At 39.8% G+C, this 18,020-nt stretch overlaps 1 protein-coding gene and 1 long non-coding RNA gene across 5 annotated transcripts; one reads left to right on the top strand and one right to left on the bottom strand.

The window, feature by feature from the left end:
- Nucleotides 1-12: 12 nt before the first annotated feature.
- LOC115346187 lies at nt 13-4,580 on the top strand. 3 transcript variants are annotated; one of them, XR_003925050.2, is made up of 4 exons: nt 13-399; nt 488-785; nt 875-1,132; nt 2,902-4,580. It is a non-coding gene; the product is annotated as an uncharacterized LOC115346187 (long non-coding RNA). The 3 variants fall into 3 exon arrangements; XR_003925048.2 differs by having other exon boundaries at nt 15-399; nt 875-4,580; XR_003925049.2 differs by having other exon boundaries at nt 18-399; nt 912-4,580.
- A 94-nt stretch (nt 4,581-4,674) lies between these two features.
- LOC115346185 (fatty acyl-CoA hydrolase precursor, medium chain-like) lies at nt 4,675-17,713 on the bottom strand. 2 transcript variants are annotated; one of them, XM_030025953.2, is made up of 16 exons: nt 17,641-17,713; nt 16,397-16,574; nt 13,816-13,951; nt 12,846-13,050; nt 11,854-11,998; nt 11,273-11,406; nt 10,777-10,930; nt 9,800-9,901; nt 8,771-8,875; nt 8,589-8,639; nt 7,938-8,078; nt 7,767-7,853; nt 6,576-6,723; nt 6,239-6,370; nt 5,866-5,938; nt 4,675-5,428 (listed from the first exon to the last, which is right to left on the bottom strand). In XM_030025953.2, the coding sequence occupies exons 3-16, from the start codon at nt 13,886-13,888 to the stop codon at nt 5,254-5,256; spliced, it is 1,725 nt and encodes a 574-aa protein (XP_029881813.1). In that variant the 5' UTR covers nt 13,889-13,951; nt 16,397-16,574; nt 17,641-17,713; the 3' UTR covers nt 4,675-5,253. The 2 variants fall into 2 exon arrangements, with proteins under 2 accessions (XP_029881813.1, XP_040982084.1); XM_041126150.1 differs by lacking the exons at nt 16,397-16,574; nt 17,641-17,713 and having other exon boundaries at nt 13,816-14,237.
- Between the last annotated feature and the right edge of the window lie 307 nt (nt 17,714-18,020).

Genomic DNA, 18,020 nt, shown 5'->3' with positions numbered 1-18,020 from the left:
CAGCCCGCCCCGCGGCGCGGCGCCCCTGAGGCGGCGGCGGGGACGCCCGTGAGGGGAAGGGGGCCGGGCCGCCGGGATGGGACCGGGTCACCCGTTCCCCGCCGCAGGGTAGTGGGCACCCGCCTGCTTGAGCGGGCGCGGCGGTCTCATTTGCGGTCGTTAAGAACGGAGATAATTAGGGCTTGGCATGGTATTTGGGCAGGCGTACGAAAACTTACCCCTTCCGACCAAAGGCGGTCCGGCCCCTCGAGGCTGTTGCGCTGCGTTTAAATCCGTCGTCTGCAGCGTGGCCCGCGGGAGGCTGGGTGCTGGGTCGCTCTCGGTGCCTCTCCGCGCGGAGACCGCTGTGGGAAGTCGCTCCAGGGTGACAGGGGCGTCGCGTCCCAGAACTGGCTCCAGGTAAAGATCGTCTCGAAGAGCGTGAGGCTGGTGCTCTACGAGAACACTGAAATTCCCTACTTTACTAGAAACGTTTTTATCTTAACAGTGCTCAAACGCAAATGACGAGTAAACAAATTCTCCAGCAGACCCCAGTCAGATACCTGCCAAGAAGGGCTTTCCAAGCGCAGAGCCAACGTCATCTGCATGACGTACTTTTACGAAGTTTGGTTTTGAACTTTTAGTTGAACTTGGTTGATGCTGATATTCACAAAAGTACACTGGATTGTCTAACAGACAAGTAATCAAAACTTGGAGCTGGTGCTTCCGTGTTACTTGTTACAGCCCCGCTTGGAAGCAAGAGGTTTGCAGGAGCTCAAAGGGGAATTACATTGACATCTGCTCAGGTACTACCCGTCAGCGATGCCTGCTGTTTTCCTTGTGTGGAAATCACTTGCATAAGGAAAACAGAACTTCAATAATCTTATTTTCACAGAGTTATCTCCAGCTCACTCCATTCCCTTCTGGGACAGGTTGTTCTCCTCAGATCCATGGAGCGTCTCCTGGAGCTTGGGAACCAGCCTCAGGGACCCTGAATGGATGGAGCCTCTGCAAAGCCTGAGCCACAACCTAGTGCCCTCCTACACCTGGCACTTAGTTCAAGGACAGCACAGGACATGGGGGAATTCTGCTGCAGTGTCTGTATCCAAGAAAATGAAGGGGGAAAAAAAGCAGGGACTAGTGCAGATCTGAGGTACCAACCCTCACGTAGATAGAAGTCAATTGGCACATTAAAGTTGCCTCTTACTGTGAAAGACTCTGTGCTCTTTAATGTTCGAATGCTACATTTTTGTCCAATCCTTTCGCAAAAGGAGGGTATTTCAGCACCTGCAGAGTAAAAATGTTTTCTGTGAGCTCCTGTGCTCCTGAATAGTTAATAAATCAACATATAAATAAAAGGCATTATATGCATCTTACAGTTGGAAGCAGAAATCCAAATTCATGGTTTGTTACTCCTATTATGTTCAGAAGTGCATTGATCCTTTTTTCAGCTAGTAGCAGTGATGGGTTTTTGGGGAAAAATATACTGTCCACAGCTGCATCAATAAAGAGAGGATGCTGGAGAAAAAAGCACCACTTTGTTACTTACATACTGGTTTTACTCGGAAAGATAATTCAGCTTTCTTAGTATTGACTGAAAGAAATCACCCAAGCAACCTATTTTTAGTTACAATATAATACGTAGTATCAAAGGTAACTGAGTTTTAGGCCTTGTTCTGAGGTTCTCTTACATAATTTTAGTACTGCACAAGAATTTAATACTGAATGCTTAAGACAGAGGATGACTTGTTAACCAGTTTGTAACTCCAGCTTCTTAGGGTTGGATGAGTAACAGGGTCAAAATAAGCTTATGTGGTAAGATTGCAAAAGAACTGACAAGCCAGCACAGTGATACGGAAAGATTGGTTATGGCAACAGATAGAACAGCTACTAACAAAAGGTCAGTTTTGCAAAAAGGAGAGCTTTTTAAATGACTGTACTTCCTAGAAGGGTTTGATAAATGCTGTATTACTTCCTCCAATATGCAGTCCTTCCATCTTGCACACTGTATTAAAAAATCAGCCAGCTGCTGGGAAGTGCGTTGCTGATGACAAAGGTGACACGATGGACTGTGCAAAGCTGGCCAGTTCCATTTTTGCAATTTTAAGTTTCCTATTTGGTATTCATGAGCCTGCCTTGTTCAGAACCATTCCCGGGGAAAAAAAAGAATTTATAGTTTACATTCCTGTGATGGATGCACTTCTACCCTGAAATGCAGGGTGGTAGGGAATGTTCCTGTTCTGATTCTTCAGGTGCAGTATTATTGTTCAAGTGCACTGCTGTGAAGTCCTGCAACAGCCAAGCAAGTGTCATACAATGGTTTTGCCTCAAGTTATCTTAGTCTTAGAGAAGGATTTATTCCATCTTATAGAACAAAGTACAGCATTAGCTACTGTTTTTAGAGTTAGGTTTAGCATCTCTTTTGCTGTTTTTTCTCTTAAGCACTGAACCACCGCAGCTGAATCAGGTTTTTCACAGCCAGCCTGGTTGCAATTGTCTGCAATCAGTGTAACAAAAGGCCGACGATTTTCTTATATTAACTATGCTACTTAACTCCTCCGTGGACAGTACTTTCTTCAGCAACTGAGTCACAGTGAACAGTCATCAGCTACACTGTGCTGGGAATGCTAAGTGATTTTGCAGAACTCCCAATTCCTTCCATCACAGCTGAAGACTGGAGGCATGTTTCATGTAAAAGCTGTGACATAAATAAGTTGCAGCAGCATGCACAAGACTAAGTATTTGCAAGTTTGAGCAAAGCAGTATCATAAATGGGTGTGCAAATGGATTTTTTTCACAGGAAGCATCAATGTGTGGAAAGCTACAATATTAAAAAGATAGTAATAATATTGAATACTATGAAAGTACTAAAATGTGGAACAATATCCATTTTAAAATTACTTACTTTAGCTTGTCTTTCAGGACGGTCAGTTATCGGAGTTCTGGCTACAACTCCATTCTCTGAGATAGCCCTATGGAACAAACCCCTTGCCAGAGGAGAGATGACCTGAGAAGCAGGAATGGCACCTAACAAACATACTCTGTCACTGACTTAGAAAGGCAATTATAGAAATTATGTATAATTAATACATTTTTAAGAAAGATTAAGTGTTCTATTGACAATGTGAAAAATACAACAACAGCAGCAGTTCTTGCTGAATATTATCAACTAAATATACTGCTAAGATTTTCTTCAAATATAGGTGCACAGTGCATACATTTGTATTTAATGTATATGTACTGTTACCTTGAGCTGAACTGGGTATCTATACCAAGTGACCATTAATATTAAAAATATAAAATAAAATGCGGTTTGGAGCATAATGTAGGAATCTGCTGCTTAAAGGTAACTTATACATTGTGGCCCCAGTATTATTCATTTCTCAACTGTTTGAAAGCATACCATTCTTTATATTTGGGGTTTTAAAGTACACAGATGGATAGAACGCTCCTTCTCACACAGTTGGAAAGTACTTTGTTATCATATGTGCCTAACAAAATAAGGGGCCTCACTTTTCCACAGAAGTTATAGCTATGATTTTGCATTCACAAACACATGGGATTTTTTCTATCTTGTTTAAGTTAATGATTTTTGTGAACCTACAAGGACAGAAACACTGATTCACCAAACCAATAACGGACTTAAAGGCTACTTCAGATCAAAACAGGGGAAGGAATAAAATGTCCGGTGTGCCCCATATGCTGCATTATGAAATGTGTGACAGAACTAGCAGTATGGCTGAACACTGTTGCTACAGTTAGTTGTTAGTTAATGATGGCTTTTTGGAAGTAATGGTAACAACTAGTGGTTTTTGCAAGTTATGGAAAAAAATGCACAAAAGGGGATAGCCAGGCAGAAGCTCAGTATAGATCACACAGCTCAAGGTCCACCAATTTGTAAAGGCAAGCCCAAGTGAACCCAGAGGTGAGGAGGAAGAAGAAGACATCCTCAAGAAATCAACACCTGCAGGCAGGAACTTGGGCTGCCAATGTGTCACTGTGACAGCCCCTCCTGGGAAGAGCAGCCATAGACTGTGGGATGCTGTGGGAGATGGGAAGGTGAGCTTGACACCAGTTAAGGGAGTAGTTACAGCTAATTTATTGCTGTTTGTTTATTGTTATGAGTACAGTTCTTATAGATTCTTGGATGCTTACATTGTGTGTTCCTTTGTGCCTAGCAAGCATATCTTGCTTGTCATGTAACATTGCAAAAAAGCCACTCCACTACTTGTGTGTCCTGATGCATTCCAGATATTGCCAAAAATGTGGTCACAGCTGCTAGTGCCCTTGAAAGGAGGAAGGCTGGGGGTGCATGCTTTGCACATCAGCAGGTCTTCCCTTTGTGGGCCCACGGACAACGTTGAGCTAACAACATACAGCGAACAACATCATACTTTGCTCTCCCCTCTGTCTCAGTGGGTGTCTGTCCTGCCAGCAAGGCTTCCTCCCTCCTGCCAGTGAATTTTGAATTCTTTGCCAGGAAGGGTTGAAGAATAGACAATCATACCACAGAATAGCCTGTGAAAACCCTAAAGCCTTAAGACACAGCTTCGGCAAAGAAAGCTGGAAAATTCATATCTGAAACCCTTTAGGCTGAAGAAAGAAACGGGGCACGCTTTTGGCTTCTTGGGTGTGATTTAACCTCTTGGGGTTAGCCTGTATCAGTTAGGTGAAAGAAAAGGAAGTTGCAAAAAATCAAAAGCAACATTTATTTATAACAGTTTACAAAACAAGAAAACAAGTAGAGATTTTCTGTTCTCATTTGTGAGATGTCAAGCCCATCTCACAGATGTTTTTTGATGGATGCTCTGCTCCCTAAAAGCTATTTCCAATTAAAGAAAGTGGAAAGAGGCTGTAAGAATGACAACTGACCATTCTCTTCTGAAAGAAGAGGGGAATAAGCATATAACATAGTCTGATACTTATGATATATTCTGTATAGATAATTTCTTACAGATTTCAATATATTTGACAATTTCCCCCTCACTCCCCCTTCTCACAGGAGCATTATTCAGTTTTGCTATCCACTGAGTAGACACCATGGTCTTTTCAAGCCTGAAAGATTGTGGTTTTTTTCTGCTTGCTTCATTAAATAGTGATTTTTAGTCCCACAAACATTCCAAATTTCCCTTGATTCTCTCCTTTTACTGTGATCATGACAGCAGGTTACACAATAGTGAGTTAGAAGGTGATCATATTATTGAATTCTGCATCCTGACAAACTGATTTTGTTTGACTTCAGATTTTAAAAGCAAACTGTACCCTCCACAACTCTTATAAATCTGTGTGTTCTCTCCTTTCATTCATCATTTGTTTTGTGAGCTGTGTCCAAAATTCCATTTTGCGTTCTTTCAATTTCTTTGATGCCTTTTGCATTAGGTCTATTTCCAGGTATCCTTCATCCAGATCATACTGAGGCCAATGGACCAGGCCTTCTCCGTTGGGATTTCTGGAAATAATATAACGAAAAATTAGCTTTCCATTTGCTTAGCAATTGTGCTCTGACTGCTCAGGTTGAGAGCATTTCAGAGAACTAACACGAGCTCAGATTATGTGATTCTAGTACCTGAATAGTTGAATTTTTTTTATCAAAATGCTCATCAGTGGAATAGCAAAAGTTTAATAATTGCCATTACTTTTGGATCTAAAACTCCATTGCAGATGGAGTAAGAGCTCTTGGATTTATTTTTTTTTCTTTTTTTGTCTGCAGGATCATTTAAAAGGTTTTTCTTGCAATCATTAAGAATAGAAATAATTTGCTTTAATATTTAGCTTAAATTCTGCCAAATTTGTAGGAGCCACCATATAAGTATTGCTTCAGGCAAGTAAGTATGTTTCAGGCAGCACAGACAAAACTTGAGCTGTGATTAGCATTATGATTCTCACCCATTTCTAGCAAAGTTAGTCCAGTATCTCATAACAGTTCTGCTAAGTTTATTTTCTTCTTCTGTAGCATACCCTACAAAGTGAGAGATGAAATGGCAACATTAATAATCAAAAAACTAGTACCTATATCAATTCCAATAGACCGTAATCAGTTCTACTTGCTACTCTGAGCTATGGCACTTTTACCAGAGCAGAGCTCTTGGAGAGAACTGCAGACGAGTGATTTCATGAAAACTAACTACTAATAAAGGCAGAAAATGTTTATGTTGATTCCAATGTTTCTAAGGGAGAAAGACTATTCTAAAGCCCTCCAGTAAGTAAAACGAATAATAATGTTTTAAAAGGAATACTTTAGTAAGCATGGATACGTCACCGGCTAAGAATGGCTTTCCAAAGACAAAGGCAATCTCATCTCCATGATCTGCTTTTACAAACTCTGGCACAACACCTGCCGCTGAACTTGGCCGATGTTGAAATTCATAAAAGTAGACTGGGTTGCCAGCATCTAGTGGAAAATATACAGAAGAGTGTTAGTCTGACAGCTGAAAATACCTGCCACCAAAGATCATAAACTTTCATTACAAACTATTTTGATCAAATGAAAACGCTATCAGTTCTTTGGATAACGAAGTACGATGCATACTGTCCACAAACACACCCCAGGATGGAATTCTACATTTCTTCTAATGGATGCTGAATTAGAGACTTACCTCTATGGTATCTTGCCACTTCAATGGCTGAAAGAACAAACAAAGGGTCTCCTATTGCATCGAGAAGGCCATCTCGCACCTGAGCACGGTTTTCTGCATTCCCTATGTATTCATTGTATACTCGATCGACAACTTCAGAAGTAACACCCTGAAATGAACAATAAAAATACTTCTTATAATGATGATTAATATTATAAAGCATATCAGCACTAACTGAGTGTGCCATCTGCACGTCCCTGGCTACACCCCAAACATTACCTTCTTTCAGAGAAAATCCTCAACTGTGTTAGAGTGTGGCTCAGAGCTCAGAATTGGGAGTTACGCAGCTACTGGATATAGATGTTCTCAGGGAAAGGAGGTTTTCAAGATCTAAAGATCAAGCATCTTTAGATAAACATCAGTCAGTGATGCTGATAAATAGCTATGGTAGTCTGTTCTCCCTTCTGTGGAAGTAACCCTCATAAGAGAAAAGAAATCCTGTTGGATTTCATAAAATTCATTTATTGTTGTAGATGACCATAATTTACTCCCTTTCAGAACAAGCCTGGGCTCTGCCTTTCCAAGTTCATGATGGATGTCTGTGACACTGAATGATCCATTGCAAGCACTGGCCATATTTATAAAGTTCTTAATTCTTACCTATTAATCTGCATTTTTCTGTACCTATTAATCTGCATTTTTCTATATTTAGTAGTTTCAGGAGAGCACAAAGGAACGTGAAAGCTAAGAGGTTTGTAAATTACAGGGAAGCAAAACCTCAAGAAACCTGAACATAGGTCTCTCAGTGCCGTTTTAAACATCTCAGGTTTATCCTTTCTAGTCTCCAGTTACTGCTTCAGAAGGGTGTGTTCTATAGGTCTTGTGTCATACCTGCCAGTACTATGCATGTCTTGGGTAACCTAGCGTATCTAAAATGTCACAAGACACCTATGTTTAGGTACCTGAATCGCTCCTGGATTTCCACAGAACTCCTTTTTAAAAAGAGGGGCATTTAGGATAGACATTTAGAGTGCATTTTCAAACACTAGTGGCAACAGGAATACACCCCATCTGCTGCCCATTACTGCCCCATGGTAGGAAGCTGTCAAACTGAACAAAGTTTGCCTCTAAAATATACCTCTCCAGGAGTACAAACACAGAACCAGACCAGTGAAGAAGCAGCACTGGGTTATTCTGAAAATGGCCTCTTACCTTAAGTGTTAATGCTAGGGAGCTCTGTAAAAATTGACGTGCAACATCTTCATCCAGACCATCTGTGTAAGCAGGAAATTTCATTGTCTGCATGATACAGAGAATCATATTTATTAGAAAATCTTATATTAACAAAATGATAGATAAATAACAACATTGTAAGTCTCTTACTGTAGGAAGTACCCATCCAAATTCACAGTTATTTACTCCTATTATATATGGGACTGCATTGATCACTTTTTCAGATAGTAATTGCCTGGGACTCTTCGGAAAAAATACACCATCTGCAGATGCACTGATGAACAGGGAAGGCTGGAGGGAAAAAAAAAAGAAATCTTCATTAATACATGAATTTTGCTTCTAGAAAAAATTTTCAGATTTTTACTGTAGTTCCAAAGCAAAACAAATTAAGTGCCAAGTGAAGATATAAGAAGTAATAGTATTCCAGCCATCTCTAAATTTTCTCTTGACAGATTTTCTGCACTAAGCAGAAGATTCTGTGAAGATTAGCATTGTATTTTTAATCTTGTGAAACATAGGTGATGATGTCCAATTTACATCTCTTCTTAGTTAGTTCAATCCTGTTACGGGACGTGTGGAGCAGTGAGGGAAAAACCAACTTCTGTGTTGAAACTGCAAAGAAACATGGAATCTAGCATTGTGATAAGAAATTTTAAGTAGGACGTAATATATTACATTAATTAATTTTCAGGTTCTCCAGGAGAAACTGTGACATTTCCTACACTCTTTTCCTTCCCCTGGTAGAGCATGACAGCAAAACACAAGTAGCTCAAAGTCCATGCAGAATGAAAGGGAAGTAACCTGTTCACATTTTTCAGGTGAAGTATAGCATAGCTGCAGTGTCGTCAAATCCTGAAAAGGACAAGAAAGTCAGATGTTACAGTCACTTCAAGTTCTCCTAATATTACAACACACAAATAGCATAGTCCATTATGATAAAATTTGAAACGTCATTTAAATGCAAGAAGTATCATTTCACCTACCATTTTTTGTGTTATCTGTACTATCTCTTCTTCCGTTTTTTCTCTTAAGCATTCAACTATTGCAGCTGAACTGGCTTTCTCACAGCCAGAGATAGTAGCAATTCTCTGCAATCAATAAAAACAAATAAACACTTTTTCATATACTTCCCATAGAAGGCTCTAAGTGCAACCGAGCCTGAGAGTCCAGCAGGAAGGAGTCTAAACTTCTGCACAAGGATCATTGAAGCCAGCCATGTTCCAGCTGCAGAGGTAGAGAATAGAAAGCCCTTGTGACCCTTCGCACTGTGGGCTGAGCAGAAGGACAAAACATATGCCTCCAAAATATTTTGATACAGAAATAGACCAAGATAGTAATTCTGGTAAATAACATGTTGGGCTGAGAAGACAGGATGACATAAAGGAGTTGAGAGTGATGCACAGTCAGAATACAACCATGTAGATGGTAACAAAGAGCACATACCAGTCTTGATGTCTTTTTGGGTCAAGTAACAGCTGTCATTATAGAGACAGAGCTCATTATAGTGTTGCCTCTTTTATATCCCAGATTATTAAATTAGGTTCCTGGAAGTTGTTTCTTGTATTTGAAAAAAAAAATAATTTGGTTGAAGTCAGCTCTTCTTTTCAAGTATAAACAAATTGAATAAAGTCTTGTTTATATATACACAACAGGCATCAAACAGGAGAGGAAGAATATTCAGAATCTGGCGCCATTTTCCAGCCAAAAATTATAGCTCAACTTTTCTTGAGGACAGTACATGTTATAGTATTCCTTTACATTTCACAGTTCTTCCTGGCCTTCTCTCTTCCCTTCCTTAGTCTTTTGCTTTCACTCACACATATGTGGATACTTGGGTATTTGAAAAGCAAAGCATCATTAAACATGTATTATTTGCACACAGAAATCCTGTCTTTAATGACTGTGGTTGTAGTTTCACAAGAAAAGAATTCTGGTTTTACATTTTGGAATAAACAGTTTAAGATATGCAAAACTATCTGGAAAAATAATTAAAAATACCACAAAATACCCACTTGTGCTTCCTCCTCAGGCTGGTCAGTGAACAAAACCCTGACTGCAGTACCACTCTCTGAAATGGCCTTATGGAACAAGCCCTTCGCCAGGGGAGACAAGACCTGTAAAAAGGGAAGGACAAGCATTATGTTCTAACCACTGACTTAGAATTTCATATCAGGAATTGCCATTTAAAACATTTTGAAAACAGACGTCATAAGACTGTTATTCTGTAGCCTCTGATCGTAGTTCAGCTATGCAAAAGGCTTTGGCAACACTATGAGGGATAAGGAGTCCATGCCAGCCTTTCCCCCTCCCATAGCACCTTGCTTCCAAGACTTCATGGAATGACACTGCAAGCCAGATATGGATCGAATATAACTGTGTCCAAAATAATCTGGCTGTGCTGCCGAAGGGGAATAAAGAACTATTGGCCAGAGGGCAGGAGCTTAGGAAACGAATTTTAATCACATGTATCACTGATCCTTGGTTTCACTGTGTGATCTGTACCAAATTGTGAGACTGGAGAAGAACCCCTTAGCCAATGTGCTCAATGTTGATGTAAAAATCTTACATAATCACTGGGTCACAAAATGCACGTCTAGTTCAGCTATCATGACTATTCAACTTGGTTACTTTGCACAAGTGATGGTCAAAGCAAACAGGAAAAGGGCAATACACCCTCTTCGAGGACTTTTCTCACAAGGATAAATTTTTGGGGTTTTGGCACTGCAAAATACCACCTGGAATTTAATTTAGTAGATAAGGAATAATATTTTGGGTCCGAACTACAAGATTTGGGTATGAAAAGAACACTTTTATCAATCAGAAGCCGTATTGTTGTATTGTATTGTTGTATTATAGACCAAGGTAAAATGTCATTTATTATAAAACCATCCCTTTTCTCTCACTGACTTTTCATGCAGGTACTAAAAATGAACGTGGACAGTGGTTTTTTTCCCTAAGTAATTAAAATTCAGTATTACTGTGAACTTACAAGAGCAGAAACACTGAGTCCTCCTGCAGATTCTCCAGCGATAGTGACAGATCCTGGATCTCCTCCAAAATGTATGATATTTTCCTGAATCCACTGAAGGGCTGCTACTTGATCTAAAAATCCCCAGTTACCTCGGGCATCCTTATCACCGGTGCTGCAGAGAAAGAATAGATTTGTTTAAATGCTCAATGCGAGAAAAAAGGCAGGGAAAAATACAATCTGTGGTGTTAGAACTCAGCTGCCATGCTCTATACAGAGCTTCTCTACACAACTGAAAAATAAATGGCTCAGAAAGTGTTGAGATTAGAGTAGCAATTGAACAAGAACATACTTGGAAGCTGACTTGGGACTTGTAAATTGTTCCCAACTGTTGCATATGTAATTAAGAAATGTATAGGTTTTTTGCATAAGCAAGTATTGTGCACATCTCTTCACAAAGGCTTTGCACACATAATTTTGGAAATCACTTAGCAAAAACTGAGACAAAATATCTTACCTAAAATATCCAACAATACCTAATCTGTACTGAATTGTTACAACCACCACATTGTCAAAGGCCGCTAATGCTGAACCATCATATGATGAAGCTGCTCCTAAAAGTAACCCACCTCCATGGATCCATACAAAGACCTGGAAAGACAAAACCAGAAACAACCCAGCACAGATAAGAGCTCCCAGTGATAAAAACTAAATATAAACCAAAATATAATATTTTGTGCTGTTTCACTCCTGACTCTTTCAGATTACATTTCCCAAATGGTAGAAGTCTTTTGAATATGAGGCCTGCAGTCTTAAAAAATGGCACCGATTTTATTAAATACTTACACTATATCAGTGCCCCGTGACTTTTCACAGATTATTTAGAGGAAATCAAACATCACCTAGCTAAAATGTCAATCAAATTTTATTTGTAAAATAGGATTTTGTGTCTCTCTTAAACCTCAGCAAATATTTACTGGGGCAAAGCATGTAACTTGATCATAATTACAAAACTGCACCTGTAACTCTGCATATAGCACAGGTTGTAGGTTTGTTGTAAAATAATTTTGCTAGAGGTTTTATAATGGTTTTGCTTACAGGCAGCTTCTCCTGTTTTTCTGTAGAAACGGGTGTATACACGTTTAGGTATAAGCAATTTTCAGACACTTGGAGAAGAACTTTTTCTTTTCTATTAGTAATAAAGTCCGAAAAAAACTGTCCTTGTACTTTATCCTGTAGACACCTGAATAAATGAAAAAATAACAAGCAACAGAAATAATTAAAACCTCAAAGCTATGAAGTGTAGCTTTTTTGTACTTCCACAACAAAGTACAAACCAGAAACCAATCTCTAGTACATTTCTAGATTGCTGGCAACAGAAAACATAGAATATTTTTTTCACTTGTAATATATTTTCTTCCTTTGACCCAGCATTAAGGAGATCTGTAAAAAGGAGCCACAGTCTACAGCAGTACACAGTGACATGCAGATATAATTTTGCGTGTTTCAAAACATTACAGAAATATACCTGCAAATACATATGGCTATAAGTTACTTCAATGAAAATGCAAATGAATTATTTTACATCTTCAGTAGCTTTTTATATTGTAATGGTAGGTATTAGGCTTGAGGCACTAAACAAGGGCAGTAGTACAAATGGAATAAGACATTTACAATATGGACTAGAATTGGTCTGCATTTCTTATGTGTCCTGTTAAGCATGTGACTCAGTAATTTTTTCTTCTAATATATTCCAACATTTCCGCAGCTTCTTTCTCTCTCTGCTCCAAAGCTCACAGTTTCTAAACATTGCTAAGTAATGGCCAAATGCTCCCAAACCAGAACATTATTGGCAAAGTGCTGGTCCATATTAGTTCATCACCGATGCCCATTAGATAGCAGTTTTTAATAAAAAGAGCAGCTTATAAAGGTGTCTTCAGGAATGCATTCATTGCAACAGTTGCAGGTGGTAACGAGATAGCACCAAGGAATTTATCTTTGCGACTTTTGATTGCCCTGTACATCAGTGTCCCAAAATTGCATATAATATAAAATTATTAAAAAGATCAATGGTTTTGTCACTGTCTTACATTGGTGGGTAGGAAGTGGCATCTCTGACACCTTTCCATGGCTCAGGTGGCTGTGGTTCAGAAAACCTCAGTGGTCCAACTGGAGGCTTAGCAAAAGGAAGTCCCAAAAAGACATTTACACTCCTCTCAGCTGCACCTACTTTGAATTGGTACCCTTGGACTCTCCCATATTTGGTCACCACTTCTGGTTGCTCTGCTTTTTGTCCTGGGGGATGTGAGCACAAAATCTCATAATTGGTCTATTCGTAAATAATTGCCAGATTTCTAAGAGCTTTAGCTACTTAAATATACACCTTTTGTTTGCTTAAACAATTTCATACATAAGGCTTCAACAAACTATAATCAGTATAGCAGACATTATTTCAGCCTTCATTTTGATTGGTTTGTATGTATAATCTCCCTCAGGTATATCATATGTATCGTCTTACTATACACACAATTGCACATAGTTCTTAATCCTTTGTGATCCAGGTTGTTAGTTAAAAGTCCAATAGATTGCTCTCATTAAGAAAAGGCATTCCCTTTTTAAGAAAAGAACTGTGAACGCACAAAGTATTTTCCAGACCCTTGACAGTATGGACACAGCCAGAATAAAAGCTTCTAACACACCTGAAAACAGTCTGGCATATACAAATACTGTTAACATTTAGGTAAAATTCATTTTAAGATCGGTGTGAAAGTTCTCAATACCAGATTACGAATGTGGTACAGTGGTCTGCTCTGCCTCAGCAGACAAGATTTTGGGACAGGAATTTGATTCACTATTTGCGAAAAAGGCAAATAAGACAAATGACTGAAAACAGGTCACAAAAAGAAATTAAGAACTATTGCTATTCAGACTTAATTTCTATGCAGCAAGGTTGGGTGCCCAGCTCCTCCGGTAAAGCTGGGGTTCCCCTAGGTGAGCAAGCTGCATATGTGCTCTATTTCCTTGCAGAAGGCAATAGGGAAAAACCCTTCTGAAGCTTACCAGTAGCTACAAGCGCTGTGACCCCGAGGGTGAGAATCAAGAACAGCAGCCATGCGTCCTTTCCCGTTGCCATTTTGCAAGCTAGTCACATATTTACCTCCTCAGTGCGTTGCCTTATATACTCTGTTAAATATAACTGTTACACAAGGGAAACGCTGATTAGGAGAAGCAATACTCGAGCTGTGAGCCAGCCTAGCTGTGGGCAGCCAGAGCAACTGCCCTGCCTGTAAGCCACCCCTCGCAAGGGGCTCAGCTGTATATGGGGACAGGGAGACCTCCTGCCTTGCAGAGTGGACCCACAAGTTTCTTACTGGCTCCCTAGTGCTCCTTATAAATCTTACGCACAAAACCTCAGGCATCAACTACGATGTGCTTTAAAGTGCTTTGAAAACAGCCTTCCATTGCACCAAGAGATTCATCTTGCTGCTATAACGCTACCGTCTCTCTCAACGAAGTTAGGATTTCTTCACACTACACAGTGAAGAGATCAGGAAGGGAACTACACTTTTACCTTATTACATCTGTTTACTTCATCTTCGTATTAATATCTCAATGTAAGGAATACACAATATAGCCACAAGGAGCAAATTCCAAAACACTATTCAGGAAAAATGTGCTTTTGCTGAAGTAAATTTGAGGGATTTTTATTCTCACAAGAGGATATTTTTTGACAAAAACAATACTAGAAAAATCTTAGCTCCACCTGCCACTCAGTCCTGCGAGTTCAGGGATGTTTGTCTGGTATCTAACACAATACATGAGTTCTGCAACACCAGACAGATGATTTCACAGCTTTTGTAGTATGGGAACAATATTAAAGGATGTGATTGGTAACTATACATTTAATGCCTCTGAAAATTCAGGAGGGTTTATGGACTTCTGTGTGAACTCACATCTATCATTGGAGCATGATATGAAAAAGAGAGAAGAGATAGCTGAATAGAAATAAAAGAGATTTTCTGCCCACGTTAACTAAGAGGTTGTGTTAGTTTTATGTAAGCTTTGGGCTCTGCCTTTTTTTTTTTTTTTGGGGGGGGGGTGCAAGGCTCAGTAGCTCTTGCCGCAGAAAGGCTGTTTTGCGATTTTATATCGTGAGAATTCTCAGTTGTCAGAGACAGCATTTCTATAGATGAATTTACTGCTTCCACCTTTGTTTTCAGCTAACTGGGCTGTGAAGACCCACAGTCGTTAAATTGGTTCAGCACATGTATTATGCACCTAGTAGTCCTGTGTACTACAGATATGCTTGTGTACTTTACTCCAAATCTTCGTAAGTGTATCTGCACAGGTGTGATTTACAGCCCTTGTAGATAAATCCCAGTCAACTTTAAACTGTACTGCTTAGAGAGCAAACTGTTGGCAGGTAGCTTCAGGTGTACACATTCAGCGCACACTGAGTATCTAAGCATTTGCTCTGTTAATCAGGAGACTCCTGCCCTCTGTACTGAGCTCTGTGCTGCAGCAGCTACACCGCTAACAATGCCAATGCTGTGCTAGCATGCGTATCAGCTGTTTCTGAGTGTATGGTTAGTGCACAGTATACATTGGCAAATGGGATAACACTGTAAATTTGAGCTTCTAAGAAAATAATGTGGACAATAACTTCATTGCAGATTTTTTATAGCTGTACAGATGTTCTCTGAGAGACTTTTTCTTGTTTCTCAAGAGTGAAGTTCATTACACTAAAGGTCAATAAAACCCATCTGGGATTAGTCTGTACTGTTATGAATGTACAGTCTATACTGTATTGAGAAACGTATGCACTGTCAAAAGCAATGAATAGAAACAGGTGCCTGGGGTACAAGTGATGGAGTTTAGCATAAGTTATCTTCTACCTTTATCTGTGTGATAAAGGTTTCCTAAAAGCCAAGGGCAGCTGTACTGTGTAGTAGTAAACTCTGCATTCCCATTTGCCTGTTTACGAATACTGTTGCAAATTCTCTCACTGTCTCCACTTATCTTGGACTGCTTTAGTTCCTGGCATGGGAAAACTGTTTCCATGCGAGGTGGAACTACAAGAATCCCTGCTTGTGACTCGGCTTCCATCCTGATTGGCATGCATGCCTCAAGTCACTTGTGACCCGCAAGCTACAGGAGTCCTTCACTACAAAGCCAAATGCTGTGTACTCTGCTTGCTGCTCTCTCCTTTTGCTGTAACAAACGTTACCTCCATAAACAATTTATTTTCTATCTCCTGCTCTTTACTGATTTTACTGAACTCTGTCCTTTCCCGTTTGTTTTCCCTTTATTTTTCTCCTTCATTTACTATTCTATTTTCCAAGCCTTACTCTTCAATCTTTGTTCTACTCACTACTTCTCTCTCAAGTACCCAGTCTGCAAAATGCCTCAGCCCATATCCCATCCACAGTCCCAGAGAAGTGTCCATTCTGAAAATATTACCAGCGCAAACCGGTTTCTGCAAACTCTGCTAATCTTACTTACAACAAACAAATGGGATTTTAGATCCCTACAGCCTTGTGTGTTGATACCTTGTATGGATCTACAAGCATGGCCTATATGGTCTGCAAATGTGGAAACAATCTAGACTAAACTCATGCCTTCTGGAGATAGTGCTACATACCTGGCACGTGGAATTCTTGAATCCTGTTTGGCATTTCATTTTGAGAGAATGTGTTGCAGCTTACCCTCAGTCAGCGAATAATGCGTAAGTCAGGGATCAATCAAAAAAAAATCCTGCCATATGATGACATTTGCCTCTTTATACTTTAATGCACTGCTACCTTTCTTGATTTCAATAGCTGAAAAATAGAGGCAAATACCACATTTATAGGCCCATAATTGCATAAGAGCTCACAATTACATCTTGCCTCAAGTATGCATGGTAGAAATGTTTAGAAGTCTGCATTTAAAACAGAGTCAGTTTGGTTTTTTACTTAGCCCCCGGTGAGTTTTCAATGAAGCTAGAGTGTATAAAACCTAGAGCTAGAGTCTACGAAGCTAGTGCTTGAACAGCTTTAACACTCTGTCTCTTTAGCAGTGGTAATCTCACATCGGGATGTCTCTGTGATGAGACAGAGTATCAGAGCACTCACCCCTAAGCAGATAGGAGTAAAATCTTTTGACATATTCCACTGTGATTTATTTTTAGCACTGTGACTATTCTTAGCACTATGCATAAGAAGTCAGTTCCACTGCATTTCTCTGCATACACTTACAACATAAGCATATATTCTGTGCATAAACATACAACGCTGCCTGTTTATCTCCTTTTAAAGGGAGCGGTACAGGACCTCAGGAGAATTTACGTGCAATGAAAATCTATCAAGACTATTTTGAGATTATATTCCCCTCACAAAACATGTTAGCTAAACCAACGGAAGAGGGACAGATGCTTAGCAGGAATTCCCGTTTACCAAAACAGCAGTTGTGCTAACAGTCTACCTCCCAGGTTCTGACTGGCAACAGAATTTCGGCAGAAAGATGTAGGAATCCCACCCTATTTCATCCAATAAAGTCATTCAGAAAGAAGGGATGGCCAGTTTGTTGCTGTAGGACGTTATTAGCTATGAACAATCTTAAATTCTTCCAGAGATTACAGAGGGGAGACGAAAGAAGGGGGGAACAGATGCCTAGTGCTCCATAGGATCTGTGGAGCTGCATAACGCTGCTGTGAGGTAGCAGTACGGTCAGGAACATGGTTCGGGTAGCTGGAGCAGCCTAGGAGCCAGATATAGGAAACAAACAAGATATAGCAGAGAAAGAAGTCCTTGACAACACTGAAATGAAGTGTTCAAGACTTGTTCTTGGCAGTCCAAGTGCGTATCAGCCAGTAAGGGTACCAGAATAATTCTGGTACAAACGAACCTCTCGCCAGTGCTAGTAATGAAGGCCTGTGACCCAGTGCAGAGAAACTGGAACTGACTGATGGCCCAGAGAACAGCCTGGAGCACAACGTAAAGCACCATGGAAAAGACAAAAGTATGAAAATAATGTTACCAACATTGATCCTTCTAGGAGAGTTATTGCTAAATTTGAAAGGAAAAAAGCGTGGGTAGTGGAGACAGCTTCTCCCTTTTCTAACATTTGAGAGAAGTTTTAATTCCAGCACTACTGTTACAGATTATGTATTGGAACAGTCAGAAATATACCATCTCTGTTGTAAAACCAACTTACAAAGCAGAACATTCTTTAGTTTCTTCTTTTTTTTTTTTTTCCACAGAGGATATTTCTGTATCTAAATCAGA

This window comes from Aquila chrysaetos, chromosome 9, assembly GCF_900496995.4.
Source record: "Aquila chrysaetos chrysaetos chromosome 9, bAquChr1.4, whole genome shotgun sequence".
NCBI classification, from domain to species: domain Eukaryota; kingdom Metazoa; phylum Chordata; class Aves; order Accipitriformes; family Accipitridae; genus Aquila; species Aquila chrysaetos.
The sequence above is the reverse complement of the archived record's forward strand: the minus strand, read 5'-3'. Positions and strand labels throughout refer to the sequence as shown.

Excerpts from the sequence above, each read along its gene's own strand:
- LOC115346185 (XM_030025953.2), bottom strand. The coding sequence starts at position 13,888 with ATGGCAACGGGAAAGGACGCATGGCTGCTGTTCTTGATTCTCACCCTC. Across the intron at positions 13,051-13,815 it reads CACAGCGCTTGTAGCTACTG|GACAAAAAGCAGAGCAACCA; the intron begins GTAAGCTTCAGA and ends CACATCCCCCAG. Across the intron at positions 6,371-6,575 it reads AGTGGCAAGATACCATAGAG|ATGCTGGCAACCCAGTCTAC; the intron begins GTAAGTCTCTAA and ends ATTTTCCACTAG.